Here is an 11729-nt window from a genome sequence, read left to right on the forward strand (position 1 = left end):
CTAAGGCCTGTCATGAGAACTCATTTTATTGGACAATATATTGCCCCAGAAATAATCACAATAAACACTATGACTGTAATTTAATGTAAAAATGGAAGACCGTAGTTTTTGTCTTCTGACGAAAACGTCCTTTAAATTCAGTCAACATTTCATCGTGTCATATTCGTCAGAACCCTAAGTCAATTTTCCTCTGATTAAAATGGCAGTGAATACTAGCTAGTCATTGGCATTTTAGTTGATGAGAAAATGCAATAATTAAACCAAATATTCACACATTTTATACATGAACTTAAACAGGTATCAACAAAAACATGTGAAAACTGCCCTTGTTGTGAAAACCCGATCTCCTGAAATAACACTATTACAGTGCGTACACTACTGTAATACGATATTGTGAATTCTTTATGCTTTAGTTATTCGTTGTCCATGTTTTAGCGCGTTGCTACGGAAAGCGCGTATTCATCACGTGACTTACCGTCCTACCTAGCGCCTTACCCAAGTCTGAGTTCACTTGTGCGTTAGCGTCATCCTGTGCAGACGCAAGTTGTAATGTTAGGTTTATGTTGTGTAAATGTCGGATTCATCTCGTGTGTATAGGAAGCGTCTGGGTGAGTTCGTTGACCCGTTAGTAAAGCGCTTCAGTTTGCCGCCGTTCGTTCACTGTTCAGCTTCAACTCACGCAGCTTAAGCGGCTCGATCCCCGACATCATCGACTCTGACTGGATTATTTGAAACACTAGAACTATTCTTTCTAGATTTTTCTTCTTCAAAAAAACATTGTTAGTGCATTATTAATATCTCGTGCGTCACTTTTTTCAACAGTGTGTTTTAATTAAAATTGTAGCTAGTGCTGGCTATAAGGTTACATCTAAAATTCAAAGTTGGAAGTGTAATGAGACAGCCCTAAAGCAGACGAGAGGGCAGAAGCAGTGCGAATGGATAAAATGTTGGTGTCAGAACTCTCCCCCTGGCGCCGGGAACTGTGTGCAGAAGCCCTCGGTGCGTGGTTTTGTTTTGATTCATGGCTGGTCTCCTCCCGTGTCCCGTCACTGGTTGTCGAACTTATGTGTCACACCTGTTTTTCAGTTAACCTTTAATTAGCTGTATATTTAACCCCTCGTTTCTTTTTTTTTCCCGCATCTTTTGTTTCGTTCTCCAAGTTATTGATATAGTTTAGTTTTCTCGTTCGTGTTTTTCGAATGATCCCTGCTTTTGCGGTTCGCCGATCACCTGACCTGTGCCTGGGTTCTGTTTACTGATCTTGATTCACGATTTGGATTTGCCCGCCTGCCTCTGACATAAAACTCTTGAACTGCATTTGCATCCGTCCCTACTCGCCGAACATGACACGGAGACGAACACGCACGTAAACACAGTCGGCGTTATCGAGGTCAGCGAAAATGATCGAGGTCATGTCCATATGTCATACGATAACTCAAGCCTAACCATACTATGAGAATATCTACCCATGATGTTCAAGGGCTCAAAACAACTTCATCACTCTATAAGCCTCATATTTACACACTGATCCATAGGGAATGTCTTTTTTCAAAGCGTTTTTAAGCAAACATCTGAAAACGTCCACAAAGAATTGAAACACACACACACACACACACACACACACCTCATGCCCTACTCTTCATCTGGTTAAGTTGCAGACAGGGAAAGCAGCACACTGTTGTAATGAAGTGCTGCATGAAAGGAGCCAGTGTTCTCTGCTGTCCCATAATGCAATGCCCTCGGTCACAGAGAGATGTGGGAGGGGGCTAAAGCCATGTTGCTCCATCGAACCAGCATGAAAACCTTATACTACTCTTGGTCCAGACTGTGAAGTGTAGCACTAAGACAAGTAAATCCACTAAACGTGAACGGCATGGACTAAACGTGGCCAAACAGGAAGTCAGGGTTGGACGTGTTGCAGTTAACTTATTTCCACAACAAACAATAGTTAAGGAAGTACTTTTTTTTTTTTTTTTTTTTTAAACTGTGGAGGACTTCTCAGAGCCACAACACTCTAAAACAACAAAAATCATGCGTGAAAAACAGCCACATTCATTTTAAAAAGCAGAGGCTATCATCTGGTCTCCGTCTCTTCTCCTCCTGACACCTGAAACATGCCATACATCATCTGGACAGCTCGTCCCTCTTGATGGGACCGTTTCAAACAACATAAACAGATTTGCTCTTTCATGTACTTTATAGATTGCATTAGTTGTTTTCTTCCTGTAATGCAGGAACACATGGCTACGGGACAGAAGACAGTGCTCTTCTTTCAACTCTTGGGCCAGAACAAGCATCAGACGCCGCGTTTTGTATCTTTTTATATTTTTAATTTAACACCCACAAAGAACAAAACTGGAGATTTAATTACAAGCGCGCAACGCTAACACGGAGCGGATTCCTCCGACGGGTTCGAGTTACGAATCGACGTTATCCGCAGCGCTCTTGCAAATCATCTTCCCGTTAATAACAAAAGATGAAACGCTGACGGAAAACTGAGACTCAGATTAGGCTGTCTGGCTGAAACTCCTGCCAGTTGCTTTGCACATAAAAATGCCTTCGCGAACAGAGAGGACATTCACACGAGCAGCAGTGTATTAATAACCCGCTGCATGGTGTCGTTAGTGAGATAGAGAGCATTGTCTCCACTTTTTTCTCTTCCTCACTCTCAATACTTCCTTCCATCGGTCTAGGAACATCCATAAACACACTCGCTGCAGTGTTTTTGGCAAAACTCCTACTCGGAGCACACATTCTTTCAATTTGGCTAGTCTCTCTCTCTCTCGCTCTCTCTCTCTCGTGCTCTCTCCCTCGAAACACACAAACACTCTACGCTAATGTAACGGCTATTCTCGTCTCCACGAAATCGGTCCCCTCCCCAGTGAGCTGAAGCGGCCTCACAAATTCCTCCAAGGGTTAGCGCGGCACACGGCCGGCTGGACGCACGCATCTGTGACATTCCATGCAAATTTCAACGGTTCACTTCGACTTTGTGCGAGCCTCAGAGGCAACATATGGCAGTGAAGATTAGCGATAACCGTCAACTCTGCTGACAAAGCCGCCATCGCCATTACTGTTATGGCTAATTAGAGAGATTTAGGTCACAGATTTACACATACCGTATGTACTGGATTATAACATGCAGCTTCTGCGTGCAACAGGTGCTGGGCCTTGCCATCGTACGTTATGTTTTTGTATCAGCCAGCAAAGCCTTTAGTATTATTCCTGTCTGATTTCTCAGGGGTTTGCACATCATATACCTGCCACGAGGAGAAACGGAACGGCTGTGGGTCTCGAAGATTAAAACAAAGAGCTGAGTGGTAAAAAAAACCACACCTTTCAATTGGATAACTAAAGGCCACTCCTGTAGCGTTACCCGTTCTCTCAGCGCCCCTGTGCTCAAACACCACCATCAGAGGAGTGCTGAGGGGAGGTCACCCACAGAAAAAGACAAACCATAGCATTTCTTTAGAAACTCCATAAAGATGTTGATCATAATTTTATGAATTCTGTCGTGTTTGTGCCCTAGACGTAACCGTCCTACGAGAACCCCGTGTTGTCTCGATCACGTCTTTGGTTTGCCTCTGCACGTGTTCGAACGTGAGGTGAAGGAGCGCTTAGAAGAAGTTAAGAACTTACCGAAGCATTAGGAATCGTCATCACTCCAACAAATGCTCATTTTGAAGCGTATTCTGTCAAGCTAGTAAACTACAGTTTATCGTATACAGTGGCAATAATGCATGTCTTTGATAATAAGAACGTTCAATCCTGATCATCATCAGCACCATAGATTGATTTTATTCACAATGAGAATGAACAGGAAGGAAGCTCTGGGCTCCAATGAATGAATGAATGGTAAGCATAATAATTAAACATTACAGCTCCATTTCTTATTTTTCATTGTCTGGCACTGGACATGATCCTGTATTTGTTTGAAGGAACTTCTGGGTTATGCGTGCTGCATTTTGGAAAAGAAAATAGGTCTCTGTGAAAGTTTGGAAACCACAGGCACATGTGCTGTAGCTTTGTAAGAAGTTATGTATTAAGACAAATAGATCAGCTGCCTGTCATAACTGTAGAAACAAAGACTGCTGTGGAAACAAAGACTTAACCCCGCCCCCCGCCCCCCCGCGCCATAGTTTTGTACGGCTTCTCTCTCCTCGCTCGATCACGAACTGGTCTCTTAAAACTACACACCCGCAGGGCCGAATCTCCACTGAGCTCTCGCGTGTCGCGTAGAGATGTCCGTCTGCTAGCACAAAGACGTGCTGTGACGGTGTGGGATGAACAAGACCTGTTCCATGGGTTTTAGATAAAACATTATATAAAATGGCTTTACTTCCCACCCTTTACAGATCTAAACTACAGGCCTAATTCCCATAAAGAATGCACAAATCATGGTGAGACGCTAGTTTGAGACAGGCAGGTTAGACAACTGTTCGTTAGGATGGACACACAGACACAGGTGCGGATCTTTCCCGAAGCACAAACGAGACAGGAAGCCGATGTTTTTATTGCTGCTTCCTCATCACTTCCTATTAGTTATGTGAACAAGGCCTCATGCAGGGACAGCGAGCAGGGCACACTTCTGCACCGTAACGGGAAAATGAGTGGCATTAACAGCGAAATTATTAAAAGCGAGTTTATCGATCAACGATTGCAACGGAATTCAGGTGAACGTTCCGTTTCGGGAAAAAGGCTTAAAACAGACGGAGGAACCATAAGCACATTTAAAAAGACAACACAAAATAGAATGGAAAACCAGCATGCAGGGTTATAATGAACAAGCACAGAGAAAGTAGGAGAATAAACCCACACGCTGGCACACGCATGCAGAATACGGCTGCGTCTGACTTGCGAGTGGTCATTTTAAGGCCGGGAAAGATTTTCCACCTCGGCATGTTTGACGTTCGGCTAACTCTGATGAGTGATGGATATTTTCCTTCTCAAACCGTGAACAACGTGGTCAATGTTTTACATTTAACAAGTCAGTATGTCTGGATGTTGATTAATCTGAAGCAAATGTGTGTACACACAACATTACTCATTTACAGCTAAGAAGTGCTGCTGATCTGACGTCACTCTGTACACGGGGAAGGAACGTGCAGTTGAGAAGACTAACCCAAGTTGACGGGTCGGAATTTCAAGTTGATGGTAGGGCTGGCGGATTTTCACGATTGACTTGCTTCATTTGAATGACTGAAACGTTCTAATCGAGAGTGTACATGTTTATATATACACACATGAAAATGTTTTCTATTAAAAAAAAAAAAAAAAAAAAAGAAAGTCATAAATGCTATTTAAAAGTTCAAACCAGGCAGCACTTCGCACTACATTTGAAAAATTACATAATTTTTCAAATGTATTATGTAATCGACAATCGTTCATAAAGTTGGGGCAGGGGGTCAATTTTTATTAATTTTTTATTTTTTGCAATAGCGCCCAGCCCTAACTGGGATGGATTTTACTGGTTGGAAGTTGGGAATTACAAGTCCAATGCAGATAAAGCCTCAAACTCTGAGCTAAGAGGCTACACAGTATAGACCAAATACTATATTACTATTCCATTGCTACACATCAGTGGTGACTCCTTGATATCATCCTTGACAGTGAACCAAACTGGGTTTTAATTGGGCATTTATCTGTCTTCTTTGGGCCAAAATGATTTGCTTTGTTGGATTGTGTGTAAAGAGTGCAATTCATCCAAACACACAATTTAATCTAGAGCCCTGACATTGGTCAGGATGATCACTGCACATAAAAAAAATTTACACGTTATAGCAGCCTTCTGAAATTCCACTTCTGAAATCAATAATGTTGATAATTAGCAAATGACATTGTGTCCAGCCCGCCATAATGAACAGTAAACAAAAACGTCCGAGCCGGTGAAAACTTCTGCCCAGGCAAACAAGTTGGAACAGGCCTGCGGCATAAATATACATCTGAAACAGGGCTCCAGCTACAAACGCTAAGTTTAGGCAGCGAGGCAAATTACAAGCCAGCTGACCGAGAGAGGGAGGGAGCAGAGCCGTGGTTTTCCGGGTCAGCAGTGGTTACTGCCAGAGTTAGCATAGGCATGCCCTGCCCAACACACTTCGTGTTCAAAAGTTACTAGAATCAACTGTGTGTTTTCTATACATATGGCTACAGGAGAATTTTGCATCTGCAAAACAACTTGAATGTACATGGTAGCTTGGAAAACGTAGCTAAATCACCACAAAAACACTCTGAAATGAAAATGAAGATGGAAACAGGTTTTCGGAACAAAATATAACTTGGTGGTCACTCTACGATGACGGTCCCCAACCACCGACCCAGTACCGAGCCGTGGAAGCGTTTCTACCTGGTTGCGAGAACGACGCATGGGTCACATGAACCGTGGGGACAGCGAGTACCAAAAGGCACATACTGCATGTTTACAACATTGTCTGGACATTTGGCAAAGAAAGAACCTGGGCCTTCTCTCTCCCAGCTGGTCTGCGATTGAGTTTGAGCGTTATTACTCCCAAATGCAAGTGATCCAAGAATCGCAGAGGAACAAGTCTGTGACCCATTTGCAAACGTGCCCCGCGAATCATCCACGTCAGTGCATGAAGAGCATCAACTCACCGAGATGGCAAATGACGGTAGGCTGAAAAAGTACGTTTCAGACATCCTCCCTTGCAGGCTTCGGGATTAAAACAAAGACGGAATATCCAGAGATAGCCGCGAAGGCTCTTCAACGTTTACTTCCCTTTCCAACTTCATACCTTCACGAAGTGGGTTTTTCTGCACCGACAGCCACTAAAACAAATGTATGGAGCACAGTGGACATTTGCAACACACTTCGAGTCTCGCCGTCACCCATCCCTCCGCGTTGCGAGCATATTATTGCGGGGGGACAAGCCCAGTGCTCCCACTGATTGTTATGGTGAGTTGTAGTATTTTGTTTTAGCTTGTTGTTGCATGCAGTTGATATGGAGACGTAATTAGACGATTTCATGTAAATAAAATTTATGTTCCCATCACCTCCCCCCTCCGAGAATATTTTCAAAACGAAACTGGTCCCTGCTATTAAAAAAAAAAAAAACCAAGTAAATAAATAAATAAATAAATATACAAAATAAATTTTTTAAAAAAGGTTGGAGACCCCTGCTCTATGACATCCTCTTTTAGCATCTCTTCAGACAACTCACATAATCGAAGTGGATGGAAACATGCAACCGAATGCTTTAGATTTTTCTGAACTTTACTTACCATGAGTGACAAACTGAAACACTAAAAAAAGGAAACCGGCGAGACTGTGGGACATAAAAAGGTCAAGAAATCCATAAAGAACTTACGCATCCACTTAAACATCATAGTAGCTTGAATATTCAAATGTTTAAAAGGATCAAATTTCAAGCACAAGCTGCAGAAAATAAACAATCAGCCATTTAATGATGATAAATAAATGTTCTCTCTCATGAATTGTTTCTGGAAGCCCAGTCAAACATATGTGGAGGATAGAAGGATTCCAGAGCATAGATGTTAGGCTTTAAAATCAAGTTCCATCTTGGAAACAGATGGTGAAAATGTGACATCAAACTGGCATTGCAACACACACACACACACACACGAATCACTAGCACGAGGTAGAGCAGCGAGATCAATTCTTGGTATGATAAACATACATTATAGGGCCAAAAGTATGTGGACATTTGACCATCACACCCATATATGAGCCTTCCTCAAACTGTAGCCACACAATTGGAAACACACAAATGAATATGACGTATGCTGAAGCATTTTTCTATACAGATGTGGCCTCGTGTTGGGGAAACATTAATTATGTGCCATGTATTAACATGAAAGCTGAATATGTTGCAGTGAAATCACTCAATTAGTAAAAAGGCGGAATCAAAATCCTGGAATGATGTTTGTCTCACGACTATATCAATACAGCGTGATGTTAATAGTATTACCTGTTTTAAATTTCTATATCACAGTATACTAGTACACCCCCAATGAACACTGCTACCCCTCTTAAAAGCGGGTCATACGAGATCACCGCACTAAGAATGAACACCTAATTCAGCTGCATCACAGGACAGCACAGCACAGTGGTTTTAAAGGGGATCTGTTATGCAAAATTCACTTTTACCTGGTGTTTGAACATAAATGTGTGTCGGCAGTGTGTGTACACAACCACCCTATAATGGTAAAAATCCACCCACTTCTTTTTTGATATTCCCCACGATTCATAAACAGTGTCTCAGAACGAGTCGTTTTAATCTTCTCTCCAGAGTGACGTCACGTTAGAAAAGGCCCCGCCCACGACAGGTGACAGACATAGATCCTCCCCTGAGGGAGCTGCACACAGTCCGCCATGGAGTAGTTTTATTTTTGAAGGAAATGTGCGCCATAAAATAGCTAAATTCACATACGTTTGTGCGAATCCTTTTTACACCTGAAAACGCTTACTGTCTCTATAATTCATAAGCGCACCTTCATTAAACACAATACAGTACAGCGATTGTCTTTTTGAAAACCGTGCACGTTTTGTGCGAATCATTTCACACCAGCCTGCTTTGTGAATGAGCTTGTTAGCGGATTCCATTGGCTAATGTGGCTAAGTTACCCTTGTCTCCGATTGTATTCATGGAGTAACCGTTCAGACACGTCCTGGTTCATTCTCACGGCTGTTACTGCTGCCCGAGTCTCTCCTTCATCAGCGTCCGACTCAGGTTCATACATATAGGGCTGAACACCGGTATTTACGGTGTCCGTAATACCGGTTCTTCTGATTCGTTGTTGCTGTAATCTTCAAAGCCCGAGCCATAAAGGCACAGTCCACTTCTGGTAAGGGGCGGGGAGCAGCAGCTCATTTGCGTTTAAAGAGACGCACACGAAAACGGCGTGTTTTTGCTTCTACCCAAAAAGGGGCATTTACAGCATGGTATAATAAATGATCCGTGGTGTATTCTGAGCTGAAACTTCAGACACATTCTGGAGACACCTGAGACTTAAATTACATCTTGTAAAAAGGGTCATAACAGGTCTCCTTTAACACATTCCAGGCCATTGTCCTGTACTCCGCCTCACATTTGATCTGTGGAAGGAGGAAAGATTGACAGCTACTCATCCACAATGCAGTGTGAGATCCAGCCAACCAGAACAGCCTCCATGCCCCACTCCTGCATCCAACAACACACTCCCTTTCCCTGCCGAGTTCAAAACTTATAGGCACAAGAGGGTGGCCGTGGCTCAGGTGGTAGAGCGGGTCGTCGACTAATCGTAGGGTTGGCGGTTCGGTTCCCGGCCCACGTGACTTCACATACCGAAGTGTCCTTGGGTAAGACACTGAACCCCAAGTTGCTCCCGATGGCAAGTTAGCGCTTTGCATGGCAGCTCTGTTAACATTGGTGTGTGTGTGAATGGGAGAATGAGAACCAGTGTAAAGCGCTTTGGATAAAAGCGCTATATAAGTGCAGACCATTTACAAGTAACAAGAAACACCATCTATTATTCTAGTAACTTTAAGGTTAAAAACATGCTTAAATCATTTGTTTGTTTGTTTTTTGATTCATTCATTCATCATCATCATCAGTACGCACTTTATCCTGTATATATCCTGTAAAAATAAATTGCCATTTTACCCATTTTAAACAATTAGGTTTATTTCATATACAGCTTTTATTTTATTTCCAATAAGGTTTCATTTTTGTTATATATAAAAAAAATAATAATAATTTAAAAAAAAAAATTTTTAAAAACCCACCTCATCCCAGGTAGAGAAGGCACCATATACTCGTTTGTTCATCATCATCATTATTAGTCATTATTATTCCACTGCAATCTTTGGGGGGAATTTTTGGCCTGTACTTTGGGAAAGCGTTAATGGTTTAAAGCCATGTAGCCAAACCAAACACTGCACAAAGACTGAAATCTGATCCGAAAAGACTAAACTACAACCATCATGATGGCCAGCGTCCCAAGCTGATGTTGAAACATTTAAGAGATGTTTTTCCGGAGTTTCCCCTCAGATGGAAGGTTACAGCAGGCTACGCTAGAGAGATTCATGCCTCACGAAGCCGCTTCAGGACAGCAGCCTCGCCAGGGCTCAGAGGCACAGAGTGGGACGTGCCTGAAGTGATCTTACAGAAGGGATTTGAGGAGCACGGAGAGGTGGCAGCTGTCACATGTCACGCACAGCACAGCTGCCTCAAGATGACCGCTCTCCGTCTTACGCTCAACTCGCTACTTTTATATGAACTGCACAGAAGTTCATCCAGAAACGATGGCGGTTGGATCAAAAGAAGAATATACAAAAAAGACTGAGCAACAGATTTATTAACTAAATACAAAACATTCTGCTTTCTGGCAGCCAGGCGGTGGAATGAACTTCCCCTAACCGTCTGAACAGCTGAGTCATTGGCTTCCTTCAAACAAAGACACACCTACCTCTTTACTAAGCGATTCAATGAGCACCATTTAAAACAACTTACGGTTTTGTTACAGTGCTAACTCTTCTCTAACAGGATATAACCGGATAGTATTCTTAGACCCTTTACTAGCACGAAGATTCGTTTTTGATGGAGACTGTAAATGTAAATTATGGCGCAGTATGCACATAATCTTTGTGGTTTCGCACAAATTTTAATAAAACGGAATTCCAAAGCAGTGTGCCACATATGCGATTTTGTCGTACAATTTAGTACAGTCATATGCATTTCCAGATGCGGCTGTCAACAGTGTCACTACGCTGCACGGCTTTCTGTTACTTAATAGGCACAAACTGTTTTTGGAGAATCGCTTGAAATTTAAGATATATAATAAATAAATAAATAAATAAATAAATAAATAAACTTTCAATACGGGCACAGAAGCTTTTGGTGTCCCTGGGCCCTATTTGCATAGTTTACTTATAAGGAAGATCGACACACCCACCCTGGACTTCATCTGAAAGTGAGACACTCACCTCAAGCTCGTAGAACTCCTGAGCATCGTCCAGGCCCTGAACACGGATCTGCAGGCACTTGCTTTTGCCTACAGATGTGTTCAGGCTCTGCCCGGGTTCCAGGGTGCTGATGCCGGCGTTGAACTGAGAGCCCAGGCGCGTGCCCGGAGTCTGCAGCGCCCGGTACGTGCCTTCGATCTCACCCATTGCTGCTCACGGCACAGCCGGGCTTCTCTCTCTCTCTCTCTCTCACTCACACACCCCGCCTGTGAACAAAACATGGGATGGATGTGAATAATAAATCATGAAGTCTTTATACATTTCCATTCATCTAGCCACTATCTTTGCAATACACCCTGATCCCATAATAGCAGCCTACTGATTGATGTATTAGTGCAGCTGTTCTGTTCAAGAAGGCCTGACATCACCTAGTGGAAACACAGCTAAGTCTCTGCTGAAAAGTCATCCATCATGCACGGTGACACACCAGAGAGAGAGAGAGAGAGAGAGAGAGAGAGAGAGAGAGACGCAGCCACCTCTAAAACAAACTCTGACTGTATCACTAGCCCGTGCTTTTCCTGCCACTTTAAAACGCTTTGCAAAAACGACTTCCTTATGTAAGAGCTCAGGACTTGTTCATTTTCTGAGTGCTGAGTCACAAGGGTCATTTTTACACGTGTGTGCCAGCAGAAAGGCTTGAAGTAGCTACAAAACTCGTCGTTTTAAATCCTGTTACCCGTCTCAAACCTTCACGCATGCTTTCAGAAACCGAGATGAATCAGCTCCTTCGGTTTAGTGATAGGCTAATCAT

At 42.8% G+C, this 11729-nt stretch overlaps 1 protein-coding gene across 1 annotated transcript in view; it reads right to left on the bottom strand.

Annotated features, from left to right (window-relative positions):
- The window catches only part of farp2 (FERM, RhoGEF and pleckstrin domain protein 2), a 64536-nt gene that overhangs the window by 50581 nt on the left and 2226 nt on the right, over positions 1–11729 (bottom strand). The window contains exon 2 of the mRNA XM_053637087.1: positions 10940–11184. Coding sequence (XP_053493062.1) covers positions 10940–11125 — 186 coding nt within the window. The 5' untranslated portion in view covers positions 11126–11184. The remainder of the gene's footprint in view (positions 1–10939; positions 11185–11729) is intronic.

This window comes from Ictalurus furcatus, chromosome 11, assembly GCF_023375685.1.
Source record: "Ictalurus furcatus strain D&B chromosome 11, Billie_1.0, whole genome shotgun sequence".
In the NCBI taxonomy this organism is placed as follows: domain Eukaryota; kingdom Metazoa; phylum Chordata; class Actinopteri; order Siluriformes; family Ictaluridae; genus Ictalurus; species Ictalurus furcatus.